The 21,197-nt window shown below is 41.1% G+C and overlaps 1 protein-coding gene across 2 annotated transcripts; it reads right to left on the reverse strand.

Moving 5' to 3' along the window:
* Positions 1 to 2,403: 2,403 nt before the first annotated feature.
* cwf19l2 (CWF19 like cell cycle control factor 2) lies at positions 2,404 to 20,837 on the reverse strand. Of its 2 annotated transcripts, none has more exons than XM_027280472.1 (19): positions 20,650 to 20,837; positions 19,825 to 19,935; positions 18,717 to 18,836; positions 18,426 to 18,533; positions 18,079 to 18,198; positions 17,613 to 17,706; positions 15,401 to 15,522; positions 13,931 to 14,471; positions 13,493 to 13,733; positions 12,370 to 12,478; positions 10,955 to 11,056; positions 8,661 to 8,789; positions 7,933 to 8,070; positions 4,580 to 4,792; positions 3,603 to 3,719; positions 3,262 to 3,417; positions 3,070 to 3,150; positions 2,826 to 2,927; positions 2,404 to 2,657 (listed from the first exon to the last, which is right to left on the reverse strand). In XM_027280472.1, exons 1-19 carry the CDS (start codon positions 20,815 to 20,817, stop codon positions 2,517 to 2,519), a joined length of 2,913 nt encoding a protein of 970 aa, XP_027136273.1. In that variant the 5' UTR covers positions 20,818 to 20,837; the 3' UTR covers positions 2,404 to 2,516. The 2 variants fall into 2 exon arrangements, with proteins under 2 accessions (XP_027136273.1, XP_027136274.1); XM_027280473.1 differs by lacking the exon at positions 20,650 to 20,837 and adding an exon at positions 20,311 to 20,494.
* Between the last annotated feature and the right edge of the window lie 360 nt (positions 20,838 to 21,197).

Genomic DNA, 21,197 nt, shown 5'->3' on the forward strand with positions numbered 1-21,197 from the left:
ACTGTCCCTCTCAACAGAAAAAACATTAGGTCACACTCATATTCAATGTGACTTGAAATAAGTGCAAACTGAGGAATATTATGTAACTTTTCTACCATAAAACAGATTGAAAATCATTTTGATGCTATACTGACTTGTAATCAGGTGAATGCTGTTTCTGTCATTGCCTGTGTAACTTTGTGCTCTGGGTAAGATCACCCACCAGAAATATGTAACACTTCATGGCACTAAATCACACACACAACCAAATATTTCTCTGATTAAAGCTGGGACATATATTTTTTCCCTCTTGCTTTCCCTCTGATATCCATCAGCTACTGTGCCTCAACTCTCTGTGATTTACAGAGTTTCCTGATGGACAGTAAACCGCTGTGAACTGTAGCTGCTGTTAGCTGCTATTAGTTCAGTTTGTTAGCCGGCCTGCTTGGACTGTGAGCTCGGAGCACCAGGGGAGTGTTAGTGTTTGTACCACAGGCATTTTGGACCATAGGGAAAAGGAGGTTTTCTGGTGTCTTGCCAGAATCGGAGTTGGGCAAGCGGGGAATCTAACCAGGAGCAGCAGCCTCTATGGACTTAATGATATAGACGAAGAACGCTAAGAACAGAAAAGAACCAAACGAGAAGCCGCCAGACAAGAGTAAATCTGGGACTGACTTTTAGAGCTTGGTGAAATAAAGGCTGAAAGACAGATGCCGAGCTGGGCTTCTTGCTGTTGGACTAGCAAGTAATATTATCTGTCTGCTATGACTTGTGTTGCTGCACTTGCTTGAAGTTTGGCTGTTAGCTAAGTTTTTTGACTTTTTAGTTTTTGATCATAAGTAATATAAATACATGTGTACAGCTGTCCATATTTATGACAGTGGTATTGAACTCTGAAACTGGGGGTGCTAAAATCATAAAAATACTAATTTCTACACAATGTTGCTTTAACAATAGTTTCATATATGAAAATCCCCATGTTGTATGTGTTCAAGAGACTACAGAGCCATACAAGAGCCAACACTACATCCCAGTAGATGGACAAATAGTGCAGCGTGATGGTCCTTTCCCTTCTATGAACATTAGAAATACTTTACAGGATATATTAAAATCTCAAGGGACAGAAAGTAATCAAATTGCATAAAGAGAGATATGCTCATGGAGGGTGGAATACATCACAAATGATGATTATAGAAGAGATGAGCCTTTATAACAACTACCTGTGGGATCTATCTCTATGACTCTCTCGGATGGTATCTCCCTTAGGTTTCTGATAAGAGGGATTGATTCATTAAGGAGAACGCTGTCTCCATTTACAGCAAGGATGATTCTAAAGCTTACCCCTGTGACCACATATACAAATAGCGCAATAAAAAGCAAATCATCTTTAGTGATTCACACAAATTCAGCACTAACCATCTGCACCTATGCACCACATGGTATCTGAGGCGACACCTGCAAATAAAGTGAATCCCCGAAGAGATGAGCTCAACAAAGAGCCAACAGCTGAAAAGAGAAAAAAAATGACGAGGTCACATGCCGGGGCTAAGGTGGCTGATTGCTCATGTATTGCTTGTGTATACGCTCGCACACGTGGCTGAGATGACACTGAAACCTCTTAGAATTAAGTGACAGCTGCAGAGGATCATGGGGCAAGAGTAAGAAATTAAATCCCAGGGCTGGCGAGCAGGGAAGGTCAGTATTGACAAGACAAACAGAGTTCTAATTCATGTCTTCACAGATGCTCTGCTATCCACAAATGTAACTGCATGTGAACTATTATTATCATCAAAATCATATACAGTGCTTAACAAATGTATTAAAACACCTGTCAGAGACCATCCAGCAACATGAAGTGCTTTAATGCGGCCTCTTTCATTTTCAGTGAGCTCTCAACGTTTTACCATTTTGAACAGGAATGATGAATTTCAAACTGAATTCACCTTTTATACCTAAATTTGAGCACCGGGTATCTCTGAGAGGTCAGAAATGAATCAAGCATAACATACAACCACTAAAACTAATAATTCTTCTGTTCATGAAAGCAAGTAAATAAGTATAGTTTGACATCTTAACCAAGAAATATATTATTTTTAATTATATTTTAGCATTAAGAATATCATTTTGTTTACAGAGCTTCTACATACAGGTGATATTTTGGTAATTACCAATCCTGTTAATTTAGCACAGCTGTGGCATAAACCTTACACTGTGTGGTGGTCTAATACATTTGTTAAGCACTGTATGTGTATTGTATTACATGTTTATTTGAACAAACTTCTCTCTGTAAGGTCTGTAATTTTTAGATTGTGCATGAATGCACCATGGGGGAATAAGATTAAGGTCTTGTCAATGCAAAGAAATTGTGACATGAAACTATTTCTAGCATGTAACAAAAATAACAACAAATACATCAATCAAACTCATTTTATAAAACAAAATCTTTATTTAAGTAAAAATGTTTTCATTCTAATTTTTAGGAATTTTACATCAAATTCTGGATCGTTAATGTAATTCCTGTGCGTGTGTTTCTCTAGCTAGCCCTCGGTCTTGGTACAGTCGTACGGTTTCCACCACTGTGCGAACTGCAGGACTTTTTTCCTCTGATCGTCAAAATTCTCTCTAATCATCTTCCTCCAACGTCGCGGCTCCAAGTCCATCATGCCTCCAACTACTTCCTGTGATGGAAAGTGGGATTGATCACATTGGAAAAAATGTGTTGTAAAATTAACTTAAAGTCAGTTGTTGCACACATGCACTGTAAAGTTCTAGATCCAAATGAGAGTGACTTCTACTTGGAGATATAATGACATACCAAGTATAACAGCCTTAATGCACAGACTGACCTTGCCGAAGTAATGGGGGAACTTCTGTTCGTTTTCAATGACATGAGCAAAACCTCCCTGGAGTCCAAAGTCTACAGCAAAGTAGGGCAGAGCACGAGGAACCTTAAAGGCATTAAACAAACAATTAACAAGGATGAGAGGGTACAAGGACAGAAAGGACAGAGAAAGGTAGGAAATGAGAAAAAAGGTCGAGAAAACCAAATATGATATTTATTAATATTGTAGAAGACAAAAAGGAGCATACAGCTTGGCGGACGTCTTTCGAAGAGAGGTCGACAACCTTCTTGTTCATGGCCCATTCCTCATCACACTCCATGATAGCTTTCTGAAAGCGCACACACACACAGATGTTGTATCACATCACATCACAAACCTATCACTAAAATACTTGTTTCCAGTAAGAAACCTGACAAAATGAACTTTTCCAGACACACACCTTAAAGTATATAGGAGCCATATCGCCCAACTCTCGTGGCAGTGGGATACACTCTAGGACCATGTGTCGTCGTTTTCGTGGGTTCATGTGTGTTTCCATGAACACACAGTCCAGCTCCTGGGACTCAAACATCCGCACCAAAGTACGCCGGAACAGCTGAGGACGGCAAAGCAGCACAGTGGTGAACTCAATTAAATTTTGAAATCATTCTTGTTTGAAGTAAACATTGAAAATGAAAGCAGCGTTTGGTTCGGATTATATCAGCCACTGCTGTGAACTGACGGTGAAAGAATGTGTCACTTTAGCTTGGATTGACGAGACAAGAGCGCTGACTGGCTGACCTGCATTTCTGACCAGACATCCTCATCCAGCGCCGTGGCGGAGCAGTGATGGTGGAGAGGACAGATGAGACAGTGACCCTCTGTCATCGACACCCCCGCAGGCAGGCTGAGATACACCTGGACACGAGATGACACACACATAACAGGCTAATATATATCTTGTTTTCATATCTGTCAGTTTAAGGATCAGTGTTTTAATTTAGAGCTGCAATGATTTGCCGAATTATGTATTTATCGATTTACAGAATATTAATTGGCAACAATTTTAAGAATCAAGTCATTGTTTCAGCCATCTTTTAAGAAAAAAAATGTATATATATTTTCTGGTTCTTTATTCTTCTACGACTGGAAAATTAATTGTGTTTCACAGTGATGCATCCCTGTTGTATAGAAAGTAATCCTAGCCTAGCCAATTATCAAGACCACTTTGGAAACAAAAGAGAAGACAGAAGCAAGTTTGCTAAGGAGGTAAACTGAAATTGTCAAGATTTTCATGGAGGGGGGAGTAACATTAACATAATTTATTTCATCTTTCTATATGTGTCATCAATCGAGGGAAATGTCGTGCCCCAGAATTGCGTTATGAAAGTAAGGCCAGCAGGGAACCTTTATTTTATAGTCATTACACCGTGCAAACAAATTTTACTTCATAATGATACGATGAAGCAAAATATCTGGGAGATTTTTCAACATTGTTTAGACCAAATGATTTCTCAATTTATTGAGAAAATACTGATTAAAAACATTTTAATTGATCATGAAAACAGGTTTTGCTGCAGCCCAATTTCAGGACAAAAATTACAAATCATCGTATCTGAGAGGCATGAAGCAGTAAATGATTGGCGATTTTGCTTAATAAATGACTTCAACAATCAAATTATGACATTTGTTGACTGACAAATCACTTAAGCAACTAATGGTTCCAGCACAAATTCCTGTACCCTGTCCCAAAACAGCGCACATTCATGATCTCTTACCTTGCTCCCTATTGCCACGATGAGGTGCTTCTGGAGCTCTTGGCTGCTGAAGCAGTGCTGGCATTTCTCCATGGAGGCAGCCAGCCTCCTACTCTCACCGATGGCTTGGTTCCTCATCCTCTCCTCCTCCCTCCCCTCGCCCTCCCGCTGCGCCGCGCCCGACACAAACATGTCATCCAGCGTGTAGTTGTCACCATCTGTCTTCCCCATCATCTGGAGAGCGGAGTAGAGTAAGAGGTGGTGGCGATGGGAGACGACGGGGATGACAAGAGGAGACGGAGAGAAGAGAGAAGAAATTGGTGAGTGGTGTGTTAAAACAGGAGTGTAATCATTCTTGGTCAAATGTGGGAACATGCTAACATATAAATAATCACAGTCTGTGCTTCTTTTTGTGGTGTATTTAACGAAATTATGGATATTTTTTTTATCAACAAGGAGACTTTGACTTTTCATTTCAGGTTTAAAACAATAAAAGATTTTGAGACATGAACGAAAGTAATCATTAAAAAACTGCTGTAGAGATACTGACTGTCCCTAGAAACTGGCTGAAAGCTTTACTAACTGGTGTATGGAGGTGCTGACGCAATATTACCATCTGTGCCGTTTATACGCCATATTCTGTGTGTGTGTGTGTGTGTGTGTGTGTGTGTGTGTGTGTGTGTGAGAGAGTGAGTGATGTGCCTGTGCTGCCCTGTATGTAAGTTGGTCGGTGCGCATTAACAGTGTAAGGCAGGACGGCGAGCATCGACTCTGCTGTTTCTACGTCTGAGTCTTGTCACCATGGCAACCAGGCAACAGGTTGGAATCTGTGTGTGTGTGTGTGTGAGAGAAAGAGAGAGAGTGAGTGGCAAGCACGGCTGAAGTGTGTGTGTGTGTATGACTCGCTGTGTAGGAGTGAGTGTGTGAGTGAGAGTGAAAATTGGATTAGTTTAGTGACAGTGTGGGAGGGAATGTGTGTGTGTGAGTGTGTGTGTGTAGGAGTGAGTGTGTGCAAAGGACTTCACTTAAGTGTGCAGCAGGGTTACAGTTTTATTTTCTTACACGCACACGCACACACACACACGCACACACACACTTACATGAAGACTAATTGGGCACAATATGGCAGTAAGAAATTATCGTCTGTGCTCCATCAGTCTTAGCTAATGAGAAATGGACACATTCTTGATGCAACTTAAATTATAGATTGTGAATTTCAGCATGTAGCAGTTGAGTGAAAGGGATTAACATATGTCTGGCACACTACTCATGTTTTATTAAAAATACACCACACTAAATCTCCAGACAATGCTAGTCTGCTAACTTAACAGACTCTGCCTCTGACCAATGGATAAAACTGGTATTTATAGAAGCCCTGCCATGGTAACTGTATATGTATTTTTAGTGTCACTCTTTGTAGGTGCAGAACAAATGTGTATGTGTGTGTGTATATATTTTTATACGCAGAGTGAGGGCAGAGAAAGTCGGGGAAAGGAAAAACATGGACGGGGCTAAAGCATGTCTTTTTTTATTGCCATGGCAACTCATCCATCCCTTTGTTTATTAATGCTTCCTTTTCATGCATGCACACACACACACACACACACACACACACACACACACACACACACACACACACACACACATATACACACATACACACACATACACACACATACACACACATACACACACATACACAGACATACACAGACATACACACACACGCAGAAAGTAGCACACCTGTCAGTGGGATTTTCACACTAGTTGTTGCCATATTCCTACCTACAGAGAGAGAAGTAAACAAGAAGAAAAGAGGAGAAGGAACGCGGGAAATGTGTCTCGTGGAAAAGTGCAGTCTGCTGATAGACTGACGGGCACACCACAACCTGCCAACACCCATCTGCTACTGTACATCACTTTCAAGCACACAGAAGGAGAGAGAGAGTGTGTGTGCGTGTATATACAAATATATATGTATGCGTGTGTGTGTGTTTAGCAGGGGGGGATGGGTGATTCATTTACCAAACCTCACTGATCAACCAATGCAACCTCCAACATGTCTTGGTGGAGCAACATTATCTGTGCTGACCACCCCTCTGTTGTTTCTATCAAGTATTCAATTACAAGTGATCTAATCTACTGCCAGTGGCTAAAAATCACCTTTTAATTTCTCTTTGCTAATAAAACAGGAGTCAGGAGAGATAAAAGGTTTGTTAGGAAACAAATCCAGATATTCTGCTGACCAGAAACTGGATCCAGCCACTGTAGGAAGTAATTCTGTACACATTATATACATATGTTAATGTATTTCTGTTTGAGCTGCATAAATTGCAGTTCAAAGTCAAAGTCAAAGTCAAATCAAGTGACGATTTAAAAAATATATAAAATGTTATCTAGATACACTTCCATATTAGGTATGACAGACTGCAACATCGGACAAAAGCCAACTCGATCCGCCTTACTCAAGTTTGGCAACTTCAGGTACAAACAGTTCTGAACTGTATCGATTTGTTATTTTCAACCCAGCTAAACTTCTGTGTCCACAATAAACCAAACATCTCTTTGTATTCGCTCCAAAAACTGAAGCTGCCACTGTGCTGAGTACACATAATTCTCTGACTAACGCTGAGGTGGCGTCCAATCTGACAGAGAAGAAACCAGCAGAAGAAAGTGGAAAACAGCAGCCTGAGCTCGCTGAAAATACGGAAACCCACGGGGGCCAGAGCGTTGGTTTCGCCAGCGTGCTACAGGGCAACCCCAGGTGTGCTTTAAGGATTCAAAGATAAAAGAAATCTAATTAACAAAAACATTTTTAAACAATCAAGCGGCTTCCGTTTTGCAAATTAATGCAATCTGACTGCTTTGACTATGTTTGATTAAAGTTAAGTGTTATTAGCACGCCATCACTGACTCCATGACTGCAGTTTAAAGCTGCAATCTTTTGAGAACAGTTATCAGTTCTGAGGTCACCAGACTGTGAAAAACTTGCTCTTGTGTCACCAGGCTGGGGAATAACTGGTCTAAGCCAGAAGAAGTTGGGTTTGCTAAGGTCAATGGTCAATAACTTAAAGATAACTGGTGGAGTTTTTTACCTCTCACCATGCTATGAAGCCGAATTTTCTGAGTGGGTGGGAGTGGGAATGGCTTAGTGGGTGCACAGACACAGTCTAGTCGATGGTTTCACACTAGTCAGCTGATCTACAGACAGCAGCAATGCAGCAAAAGTAAACTAGTAAACATCGAAGCAGGTTTCAAGCTTTTAGGGAAAAGTTGCTTTGCCACAGGGCATCCTAATTCCTGGTCACACTGTTCATCCATGGTTGTCTGTGTTGCTGCCCAGCAGCTGCGAGGTTGCAGTAAGGCTTTCTTACCTTGGCAGCCATGCGAGAATAGAGGGCATTCTGATCCTGTGCAGAGCTCATCTTCTCCCTCCTCACCATCTCCTTCAGACCCACATTGTCATCATCCTGGAAGTAGCGCACACGCTCTCCGTCAACGTGAGTCTCGATCTGAAGGGAGATGGGAAGAGATAGGAACGTCAGACACACAATGTGATCGGGGAAATGTTAAAAAAAGCAACACAATCTTAAAATCTATTCAAATCACATCCAAAAAGGGGAGATGTGAGAAGTGAGAGACGGTGAGAATGAGTATGAGGCGGAAAACAGATCGACAACTTGGAAAGATTAACACAGAGAAACAGAGAGCCAGACAGACAGTAACGGAGACTCAGCCACTTCATAAATTTATAATAACCATAAACAGAGAATGGACTGCAGAGCTTTGTTTACATTACACACGTTTCAACTCGGAGTCAGGTGGAGTCGATGCTCTCATTACACACTCTGATGAATACCAAATGACAAGGAACAAATAGCAGGACACAAACCTCTCAATTGGCTCATTTGCCCCCCCCTTTTCTCAATACCTCTGTCTTCTAGTTGCAACAATGTGCAGCATCAATAATATCCTCTGCCTTTGGTGCGGATTTTATTCTCGCAGCAGTGCATTTTCATGGTTTCAAATCATTTGTAGAAAACCTTCCGACCTGTCTTTTTTTTTGTCACTGTTCTAACACCTGTCACTCCTCTCTCTTTACCGCTTTCTTCTTCCGTCGTCCTCCGTGGGGCTCCTGAGGTCCAGAGGGAGCGTTGACTGGCCAGGCGCGGCCTGATTGGTCAGTCCTGAATAGCAGGATTTCTTGGTCTTCACTGGAGCGACCTGTGACCTTGAAAAACAAAACAAAAATCTTGTTGAGGTAAAAATGACTACAATAGTAGACATGTTCATGGTTACATGACTTTAGAACACATAAAGAGATGTGTTGAATTTAGTCTTGTATTGTGCAATTGAACTCTGTCTTGTCTGTGTATTTTAGAGAACTTCTAAGTGTCATATTGGAGGAGATCAATAAAGGAGATGAGGGTGAATTTAACAATCCGCATTTGGAAATGTGTCACATTCATAGCAGCAGCTGTGTATCAGGGAGCAGGAGGAGAAAAGATGGGCTGTCAGGCATTTGAACCTAAATCAACCTGAAATGTGACTAGTTATTGAAAGAGCTGCATTTAATCTGTTCACAGGACAAAATATTTCAACATAACCATTAAAACCAATCACTCAGTTTTGTAAATATATTCATACTTTCTGCGTATGATCACTTAGCTGGATTAAAGTTGTTCCTACGTGTTTGTAAAGAGCACTTGTAAGTTTTTAGGAGAAAAAAATAAATAAAAGAGCTGCATTAATGAACTGAAGCCTGAGTTGCACACATTTGAGATACTTGACTGTGTCTCATTTATGTATCGCCCACTGAAAAACGGGAGTTGGGAGTTGTCACTGAGATTGATTACATGCAGAAGAGAGAGCCGATAAACGTTCGACCCTACAGTTAAAGATGGAGAAGAAGTTGGGAGTAGCAGAGAAGATGAGAGAAGATCAAACTGAACTGTCAGGAGGAAAAAAAAAAAAAAAGTTTTCTCTGCTTCAGCTGATGCAGTTCGGCCTTTAAAAGGCTCCATGCATAGTAAAATACAGACAGGTCAGACAGGCAATAAGAGTCAAAAGACTCTTCTATAACAAGACAGACTGGAAGGATCTCAAATGTGTGCAAATCAACGGCACTCTACCTCTAAGAGGGCCAAAGTACCTCTCAGCTGATAAGCGCACTAAAACTTAAGAATTATGATATTTTCTCTGAAATGGAACTGAAGATTTCACCATAGTATTTTAATTTGGATGGGACAACCTTAGTGGGGGATGAACTTGGCCTAACTTGCAAATGGTAGTATATATGGCAGGTTGTATAAATAATCTGCTTTTCATGTGTTTATAAAAGTTGTCTGGAGTTGGCTCATATCAGAAATAGGCCTCCATTTATTTATCTATGCAATGCCAGAGAAGGGAGATGAAGCAGTGCTGGTGTGTCAAGGCGCTGCCATTGCTCTCTTGTTAATTGCCTGTACTACAAACGCAGACAGGATGGCACATATAATCTCTTAACCTCCGTTCTCATTCGGTTTCGTTCTTGTTCTCCTACACACATAAACACAGGGGCACACTCTGAATGACCCCTGGTAGGAAAGACATTTGTTTCCCATTAGGATCTGCTAAAAATGCCAAACAGGAGCCGTTGCCATACGGACAGCAGGACGTGAAAGCCATGCAGCAAAAAGACTCAAACAAACAAGTTCCTTTTAAAAGCAGTCAGACGTAACAGAGGAGAATTTAGTTTCATCTGAAGACGAGTGTGTGCGAGGCACTTTTTCCGCCCCTCAGTGAGAGAGATGAATGCTACCGTAACCTGATGAGAGTGTGTGTGTGTGTGTGTGTGTGTGTGTGTGTGTGTGTGTGTAGTTTAAAAAAAGATATAGGCTTAAGTGTTTGGATTAGCATTTAGACTACGAGAGAGGAAAAAGAAGCAGCTAACAGATAAATCTGACACAGGAAGATTCTGTGTGTGTGTGTGTGTGTGTGTGTGCGCGTGTGTCTGTGTGTGTGTGTGCGTGTGTGTGTCTGTTCCTGTGTTTGCATGTGTTTACATCTATGCATGATTTGAGAGCAACTATACAGTACACATCCAATTTAGGACGGTGTCTGTATCTGGGAATTTATGCGATTAGACATGTGAAAATCTGCAGTGTGTTTTAGTGAAGGGTGTGTTGGATATATAGTAAATATGGGGAAATAGCGCTGTGTATATATGAGCACAGGGAAAACTGCTCACAGAAAACAGTATTTAGATAACAAAGTGACAGATAAAAAGACTAGAGAGGAGAAAAAGTCCATTTTATTTTAAAAAGTGTAGTCATGTTTTCATTTTTGTGTGGGATGCTGTCTGCTAAACCTCATGCAAAACTAATGCAGTCTAAACAGTGACTAGTATTTACAGACCTGCTTGGACTTAGCGGTTTCTTGTAGCTTCCTTCGGGCAGTGTGGCTCTCTTTGGCTTTCTGTGCTGCGTCCAGCTGTGATTTCAGCTTCTCGACCATGGCCTGAAACAAACGTACACACAAAAATGCTTCAAGTAAAAAGGTTGCACATTTAGATTAGAGTAAGTTTTTTTTTTGGAAACACACACTGCAGTGATAACGGAAACATAAGAATGAAACTGCTTCTTTGGCAGATTTTGTTATCCTGTTGCAGATACACTGTACTCTAAAATTCAAAGCTGTTATTGGATTACCTTACAAATATCATATGGGTGTATATGTTAGCAGATATGTAAATAGGAAATGTTTTATAGGCTGCATTTTAATATATAGCTGACTATTTTTGGTATATTTGGACAGCTGTCAGATAAAAAACTGAACTCAGTGAAAACAGAAACACTACAGAGGACATCTGTCTCAGCCATACACAGAATCTCTTAAGCCTGTCGTGACGTACAGTATATCGATATCTTTATGTACAAGGCATGAAAGAGAAGTGCATGACTGCATGAGGCACTTAACACACACACACACAGAAAGAGGTTTGGGAATATCGGTTTGATTGCTTTGTCGTGTAGGGAGATGCTGGATGTCTGGTTGATAACACTTTAAAAGTGTGAGAGTGTGTTGTGTGTGTGTGCGTATGCGTGTGTGTATAGAGTGTACGTAAGTGTGACAGCTCTTTAACACTCTCTATAAGAGATCCCAATAGCACTCTTAGCACTGACACGTGAAAGAAGACAGAGGGGGGAGGGGGGTAAAGTGCACAGATCAATGAATGCTGTAAATTAATGGATCCCCTGATGCGTTGTTGAATCCATGCAAAGGAAGTCAACGCAAATGTGTTGAGAAAGAGCAAATCAGATACATAAAGCTGCATGTTAGCGAAATGAGTTATATATAAATACCTCGTATTATTGCACTGTAAATTTGATCTGTGATCAGTATCTTTAAAGTAATGTTCACAGTTTATATCCTTACACTAGATAAATACATTACTTTTAATCAAAAGAGTTGCGTTATTTTAGCTTTAACAGTTGGGTAAGTGATTCTAGGAAGCGTCAGATACAGTCTAAAAAAGCTGGATTTTGATATTAATCCAATATCACAAATTGGAATTTAATAGCCTGGGAAAACAGGACCCTGTTTCTTCCCAGCAGTGTCCTGTTCACCAGTCGTACTCTGACATGGCATTGTTCAGAGTTTAACCTGAGCACGGCCATAAAACAATAACAGCAAACATACACGGTTAGCAGCTGTTAAAGACAATAATATACAGTATATATCGTGAAGGAATATAACGGTATCAGTATCTCAAACCATCACTATAAGTCACTTAACTGGCTGTAACATAATAATATTTGACTTATACTCACTGTGTTGCCCATGATCTCTGCCTTCACCAGTTTGGCTCCCAATCTGTTCATCTCCTCCTCTGTCAGCAGGGGAACCTCCTCCTCTTCCTCCTCACTTTCACTCTCACTCCTAGAGTAAACGTGAAGATGGGAGTTTGAAGGGAAAACCGAAAGCCAAAAGGTACGACCAAACATTTCCTCATTTCATCTACAATATATGTGTATGTATCGCTTAACCAGTTTAAGCTATAATACTAGTTATATCTTTCATAACATCTATATATATTTATTTATAATATCTTTCAAACATCTCATCATATAGTCTACTCTTGTTCAGCACTCCTCCAGGTTCCCCCCCATAACCCACCGTCTGAACAACAGGATTTAATGACTTAATTATTTCATCCTAATAATAGTCCTAAACACTCTGATGGGAAACTCATTTGTGAAGTTTTTAATTTAACCATTTAGTTGTTTTCTTCGGAGCTCTCACACTGTTCATCTGCTATGATTCATTTGAGTCTTTGTGCCCCCCCAGAGATCATTACAGCCTTGCCTGGGAGGATCTGAACTGCAGCCCGGGAAGCATCATTCTAGGCTATTACACTTCTCATAGCCTCATTTCATTCTGCTGCCACACTGCAGACTCATTTCAGGCTGCAGGGGTTCTGGGTGCTGGTTTACCCAAACAACTTAGCCTAATGAGGCAACACACAGAACAACTAAGGAGGCCTTACAAAGCAGCGATACTCCGACATCTGGCCTATAATGGTGCTATATTGGAGCTTGTGTGCCGCTGAGTGCTGCTGCAGTTTAGTGTCCCTTTAAATGAGACAGAATATTCATGTGTGTTGCAGATATTTAAACATCTGTGACTAAACATGGCGGAAAGGTAGCAATTGAGACAAAAATAGCACAGATAACATATGAGTTAAGGCTCGGAGTTCAGAGGGAGTCTCTGTAGGAATATCAAGACGAATGTTTACAGGGGGATAAGGAGTTCTGGCAGGTCCCTTGAAGCTAATCAAGTCCATATGTGAAGACACAATCATGGAAGGGAGTACAGTGAGAAAATATCTGGTAGGGTTATGAATACATTAACATGACCCAATGCAGATTTATGCTGTCGTGTCAAGTTCAAAACCTTGATGACGTGACGGCGGCTTTATCATCCCGCAGACTGTCTTGAGGAGCGGTTACAGTCTTCTCAGGATCACTCTCTTTCTCCTGCTGTGGTTTTTCCATGCCTTCTGCTTCACGGGCGGGATTGCTGCTCTTCTTCCAGGCTAGAACGCTGCTATGACTGTGACCAGAGTCTTCATCGTCAGAACTGGGTTTCAGGAAGCCTGTAGACGGCCGTGCAGGGGGAAGGCGTTGCTTTGAAGCTGCGCAGGGACAATAGAAAGCATGTTGAGGCTCATCCCACGTTAGACTGTGCATAACATTTGATGAAATAACTTGTTTTCCGATTTCTGTTAGCAGATACGTTGTTGCTGATGTGTGACTGTAGAATGCAGTTACTGCTGTCGAAATACTATTTACTTACTGCAATCTATTAGAAAAGGCCTTGACGTCAACCCACCTTCACCACTGCCATCATCTTCTGAGGGTTTGAGGAAGCGGCTTTTTAGTGACCCAAGAGAGGGAGAACGGTGGCTCCAATTATCTCCCGATGATGATGGAGAAACACTGGGTCTCTCTCTTTCTCTATTTCTTTCACCATCTCTATCTCTGTCCCTCTCCCTGTCTCTTCCTCTATCTCGATCTCTCTCTCTATCATTGTTACTATCTCTATCTTTCTCTCTAAACCTGTCTCTGTCTCGACTTCTCTCTTCCTCCCTGTCTCGATGCCTTCCCCTCTCCTCATCTCTTCCAGCACGGTATCTCTCTCTGTCTGTGGGTGATGAATCTCTTGCCCTTTCATTCCGTCTCCACCGATCTCGCTCTCCCCCATCTTCCTCATTTCTCCTCCATCTCTCTCTGGACTCATTCTCCCCTTTCCTCCACCCGCCTCTTGCCGTTCTGTCGTCTCCTCCTCCTCCTGCTCCTCCTCCTCCTCCTCTCCTCTGTCCATAGACAGCTTTCTCGGCATCTGCAAGTCTCTTCTGAAACTCTTCCATGGACTATAAAAAGGAGAAACACAATACATATTAAAACACTTAAATACTTTCTCTGATATTGGAAAAATGTCCCAACAATGTATATAAAAGCAAGGCTAAAAATGTATAGGATAGCAAGTGCATTTGTTTCATAATTTGCTGCAGGTTACTGTGACATGGTTTAGTTTCTTGGCCTCTGGTGTGACCTACTAAAGAAGCTTGAGATGTATGTGCTTTGAGAGGAGTCCACTCGGTTAAGCAAAACGTTACTTGGCCAGCCTGAAAACCAGTTCAAGGCTTGTACTTGAACACAACTGATGAAGCAGAATGTCAGAGATTTGCACAAAAGCAGACAAACGTACACACACACACATAATCAAGATAATATTGTGCAAAACAAACAAAAAAACTAAATAAGAATATGTTGTACATGATAAGATGTGATGACAATATGTAAGATGTCTCTGCTTTACTAGAAGAAACATATGAGAAGCACTGTGACAGGCTGAGTTCTCACAAAGAAAAAAGAAAGCACGCACGCACACACGCCGATAAAACCAAAATGTTCTGACAGTGACAGTTTCAATGCTGGAGGCAAAAAATGCTGACACTGCTGAAACTGACTTAACAAAGGACACTCTGTGTGTGTGTGTGTGTGTGTGTGTGTGTGTGTGTGTGTGTGTGGTCAGATAGCAAAGAGATTAATAATAAAACAAGGTGTCTAGACACACATTCCTTCCACAGTAGTGAGGGTGTATGAGCCCACAGTGTGTGTACATCCTTGGCTAACTGTAACATGAAAGTCAGAGTAACTATGTCAGAGTAACTATGAGTCTGAATAATATGTCTAAATCTACATTAGCAACAAACTGAATATCGTGTAACGTCCTCAGCTGTTACCAAATGTGCTAAATTGTGCACGTGAATGTGTGAGCGCTGCCATCAGTTCTCACTCCGTATCTTTCAGCCACCACATCCTCAAGGCTGCGTTGCTCTCTCTCTGCCTGCTCCTTCATCCTCTGGTAGTTCTTCCTCAGCCAGCTCAGACCTCCATCATTTACTACTGGGCCTGCAGCTGGAAAAAGCAAAAGCTTCAGTGAGTTAGTCATATCCTAAAAACAATCTTAAGTCAAGTTTATGAAAATAATGGTAATTAAATGCTACTTCACTGGGGAGTTTACAAAAAAGGGATCTGAAATATGAAGTACTACAGTTACACACAACCAGCTTGGTGTGTTGCAAAAAAAAAAAAAAAAAAAAACATTAGTTAATGCTTGAAACAACAGTTTATGCAACTTCCCAGAGAGATAAAACTTCCAGAGCATTTAGTCAAGGTCAGCACTGAGATCAGAACACATCACCCCAGTTCTTAAGTCTTTACACTGGTTCCCAGTTACCCACAGAATAGATTTTAAAGTTCTGCTACTAGTTTACAAATCACTGAATGGTTTAGGCCCACAATACATAAACGAAATGTTAGTAGAATATAGACCCAGTAGGGCTCTGAGATCTACTGACGCAAGTCAGATAGTGGAGCACAGAGTTCAAACCAGACACGGTAAAGCAGCATTTAGCAGTTATGCTGCTCACAACTGGAACAAACTACCAGCAGGACTGAAATCAGCCCCAACTCTTAGCACTTTTAAATCCAGGTTAAAAACTTTTCTATTTTCACGTGCTTATGGCTGAGCTCTTTTAAAGAACTTTTAAAGAATTTTTAATCATAATCCAGTGATTCGTTTATTGTTTTAAATTGTTTTCAAATTTGCTGTTTTAATGATTTTAAATGACATTCTGATGTTTTTAATTAAATTTTCTTCTCTTTTTATTTTTTTATTTCTATTGCTATTGCTTGTCTTAATGTCAAATGTCTTTCCTTGCCTCTGTAAAGCACTATGAATTGCCTTGTGTACGAATTGTGCTATACAAATAAACTTGCCTTGCCTTGCCTTGCCTTGTCTATCTGATTTACTTCACAATGCTTTATCATCTGTAACTTCTGCTTCAAACTGTAGGTGGAAAAAAAGAAAAGGTTTATGAAGGCCAAAACAGGATTTTAAAAAAATGGATCAAATGTTAAAAATACACAAACATCATCTCAAACTTATAACACAAGATGAGGTGCACAATCTGGCACACAGTTTGAAGGGGATAAGTAAGCAAAGGTGTGTGTGTGTGTTTGTGTCAGTTTATTTTGCTTTGCTGTTCGAATAAAGCTCCAACTCCAGAGGGAACTGTACTTGCTGTGTAGAGATAAGAGGCACATGCACACACACCTGCATGTGCTTGTCAGCTTAACACAGCTTATTTTTCTGTCTGTCTGCCTGTCTGAGTATCTCTTCCTTGCTCTATCTGTTCTCTCATTCTTTTGTCAGACCTCCATGTTGACTTTCCTGCACGCATAACTGAATTCAAAGTCCTCTCTGATTTTTTAAATTCCCCCGACAGCTTACAACTTACTGTAGCTCCACTGTGACAGAACAACATTTCATGTTGAGCTGGGCTGTGACTGTCAGACATAATCACAAAAAATCATTTTTTTGAATGTGGGGATTGTCTGTAATGCCAAGAATCATTCACTGCTGCCTCAGAAATAAAGAAAAAAAAAAAAACAACAGAAATTTTCCTGAAAGAAATTTGAGCATCTACAATTCTATGACGGCTAAAAATGAAACTCAAATCAAAAGCTCCACAACAGCAAATAAATGGATTTATTTTAAAGTTGCTTAATCTTTTTGAGTGAATATAATAATAGTTATCATTGCAGTGGTCAACTGTATCATTGGTTTAAGCTGGTTGGTCTTAGGTTTAAAAAAAAAAAAAAAAGGAGGGAGAACGTAGAGGAGAGAATGAGACAAACAAGGTCTGAAGAAGGGGTAAGGACAGGAAATGAAACAAGGGAGGGATGGGGTGGAAAAACAGACAGCAGGGAGAGAGTTAAGTGCTGTAAGTAAATGTGAGTGGATGAGCAGTGTGTGATGTACAACAACATACAATACTGCAGCTCCACGCTGGTTTATTCTTCTACAATTTCAGCGTTGGTGAAAAGTAATGAATACAAAAATGAATAAATAGATCAAAAGATGTTTATAGTGCATTTGACACAGCTGGAAAATATTCTGCTGCCTGACTCTTGGAAATCAATACACTGAGCTCTCTCATTACCTTTGCTTGCTGCAGTGCTAGCTTTCTCCTCTGGGGGCAGACCACTTCCTCCATCTTTCCAGTACGGGTTCAGCTCCAATTTGTGCAAACCAGCCTGAGGGAACCCAAAAAAAAAAACATACACTTGAATCATTTATGCATACTGACAAGAGCACAGGGGACACAAATGCTAAAAAATACACAAACACTAACACCACAGCATGCTGCTGTCCAAGAGGGGCCAACCTCTGTTACCTTGGTAACCACACAGTTGGTGAAACGAGGAGAGTGACTACCACGGTGTTTCCATATAGTTTGCAATTCATCCATACACAGACACGAGTGCTCTTTCTCTCCCTCTCACACACTCATGCAGGGCCAACAGTGGAACAAGCACCACAGTACACACACATACACACACACATACACACACACACACACACACACACACACACACACACACACACACACACACACACACACACACCTGTTCAATGGCCTGAGCCTTTGCCCTCTCTTCCTCTTTCAGTCGTTCTTTCTCAGCCCTCTTCTCTGCTGTGGAAGTGGTTTTCATTGCCAGGAAGTCAAAGGTCATCCATTCATCTCTCTGGGGAGACGGAGACAGACAGTGTGGAGAGTTCAACGAAGAAAGAGAGAGATGTATAGATTGAGAGATCGTGTGTGTGTGTGTATGTACAAAAACTGACACAATATGACCTCTTGACATTTATGCTCTATTTCTTTCTCTTCTCTGTTGACCTCCATTGGTGAAACTGGACTCAAACTTTGTCTGATGTTATTAAGTATCAGTATTACTCAGGGTGAGGAAGTTACCTGGACATTCTGGGCGTCGCTCTCTGAAGGCTTGGGCTCGTCAGAAACCTGCCAGGCTTTGGCTGCTTGTGTCTGAGGCTGAGCCTCAACCCACCCGTCCCCCGAGTCCTGACACATAGAGAGCGGACAGAGGAAGATATTAGGATGGAAAACTAATAAACGACAGAGACTGAATAAAAAAATAAATAAAATCCACTCACTATGAATGATTTAGTCCAGGAGACAAGCTACTTTTGAATTATTTGAGTTATTAACGCGTAATAAGATCTACTGACAGTGTTATTAACTCACCTCAGAGCTGTCACTAGAGCCATCTCCTCCTGCCTTCTTCTCCTTTTTGGCCTTCTTCTTTTTCTCCTTTTTCTTTTTAGATTTCTTCTCTTTCTTCTTCTTGCTCTTCACAGAACCGTCCTGAGGGGAGTCGATGGAGTGCAACATTAGTATGTTACTAAGAAGGTCCTCTAATCACACCGACTATGCAGGAATAATCTTATCTTATCTACAGTTTTGTTTCTTTTTTGGGTTCAACTATCATCGCTATAATGCGAGACCAACTAAGGGCTGTGTGTTCCCAAAAGTAACATACTTTTGGGAACACGCAGCCCTAATTTGTTGGACATCATCATGATCAAAGTCGTCTTATTTATCCTCTGGATAATTGTTTCAGTGTAAATCATAACAGCGGTTAAAGTGTGCATGAACAGCAATGTTCAAAGGGGGTAGCCTAGCCAGGCACGGTATTGGTTGAAGATGCAGTCACATCTCCCTTACCGAAAACCCTCTCTCTCTCTCTCTCTCTCTCTGTCGCTCTCTCTCTCTCTCTCTCTCTCTCCATCCATCCATGGACATGTCTCATTAATGCATGTTACTAACTAAACTTCTTCCCCGGAGTTTCTGTGCTCTGTCGTCCAGCAGGTTCTCGTGGATCGTGGCTGCTGCTGTGATCCTGCACGACATCCACTACATATATTATTACTGTCATTATTACTACCATATCTGTTACTGTAATCATTTTTATCATTCATTGTGATTCATTGTCATTTTGTCAGTTATTGTAATTGTACAATATGTTTGTGTTGATTTGTCCTGTACACGTGACATCCATTGCACGTCTGTCCGTCCTGGGAGAGGGATCCCTCCTCTGTGGCTCTTCCTGAGGTTTCTTCCACATTTTTTCCCTGTTAAAGGGTTTTTGTGGGCAAGTTTTTCCTCACTCGAACCGAGGGTCTAAGGACAGAGGGTGTCACTCCCTGTACAGATTGTAAAGCCCTCTGAGGCAAATGTACTTTGTGACTTTAGGCTATAAAAATAAAATTGATTTGATTTGATTTGATGTGTTTCAGCAGAAGTTGCTAAATGTACTCTTTGAACTTCAAGTGAGAAACACTTTGCATCTTACGTCTTCGATCTCCTGCAGCCTCTGGTTGATCTCAGGGAGCATCCATGTGTCCTCCCCTCGCTGCCTCTTCAGCTCCTTCCTCCTCTCTTCCTTCTCGTACCGCTGCTTGGCCTGACACGACAGAAATAAGAGGAATAATGAGTTTAAAGCAACAAAAAAGGTAAACAGAGATATCTTTCTCATTACAAAAAGGGAACAATAAGGGTTATGATTTTCAAATATTTGAGCATCTAATGGCTGCATGAATTTAATTTATCTCCCGGACACAGTGACACTAATGTGTCCTCAAGTCATTATGAGCCTGGTCCTCTTTAAACTTCAGGGCACAAGCACATGTGAGGCGGGCAGATAAATGTGTTTTACGAGCTTTAGTGCTCATCTACAGGGAAACATCATCTGCCATGAGCCGGTGCAAACACAGCTGCAGCACGACGAGATAACAACACGGGTAAACACCTGTGTACACATGTGATGTGCTGTCCTAACCTTTAAGTCTCCTATCTGCCTCCCTCAGCGTTTGCCCTGTAATATCCTGCAGTTTAACACGTATCAGGCTCATGTGAAGACACACAGGCTGCTGTCCGCTTTCAAACAAGAGAGGGAGAGGTGGAAAGAGACACAGAGATAAAAGTTTACACCGTGAATAACGAGGCGGCACAGCCGTTAGAGCCGTTAGAGCCGTTAGACCGTTCCCAACGTTACCGCGACGTTAGCCGTTAGCCTGCCTAGCTCGTTAGCTTTTAATTCGAGCACAACAAGCCGCGATTTAACCGACAACGGACCTCCGGGCACCGGGTGTGTTCACCGAGGCGCTGACGGTCGTACCTTTTCTATCGCCTCTTGTCGTGCCTGTCGCTTGCTGTCCTTTCTCTCGTCGATGCTGCGCGAACTCTCAAAACTGACTCCCTGCGCCGCCATGACACTGTCGTGAATGTTTTTGTTAAGTGTCGTAAAAAAAAAGAAAGAAAAAGCGCTGCCGACAAGTGTTGACATGTAGTCCAAGAAGACTACACCGCAGTATCGATCAATCAATCAATCAATCAATCAATCAATCGTTCAATCAAACTTTATTTGTATAGCACTTGTCATGCAAAATATGGAACACAATCCACTCCCAGCCCTCCACCCTAACAACTACCTCCACCCTATTATAAGGAGGCAGGTTAAAAAACACACTGAACTAAAATAAAATAGAATAAAAATAAGAAATAAAATAAAACCCATTAAAAATAAATAATGGTAAAATAGCAAAAAGATAAAATAAAATAAAAGAGACTCAAAGAGAAAAACACATTTGTATTAACCAATCATCAAAATAATCAATAATAATAATATTAATGGTAATTTGTGTTATGGAATTTTCTATCCTTAGG

The sequence above is a fragment of the Larimichthys crocea genome, chromosome VII (genome assembly GCF_000972845.2).
Source record: "Larimichthys crocea isolate SSNF chromosome VII, L_crocea_2.0, whole genome shotgun sequence".
In the NCBI taxonomy this organism is placed as follows: Eukaryota; Metazoa; Chordata; class Actinopteri; family Sciaenidae; genus Larimichthys; species Larimichthys crocea.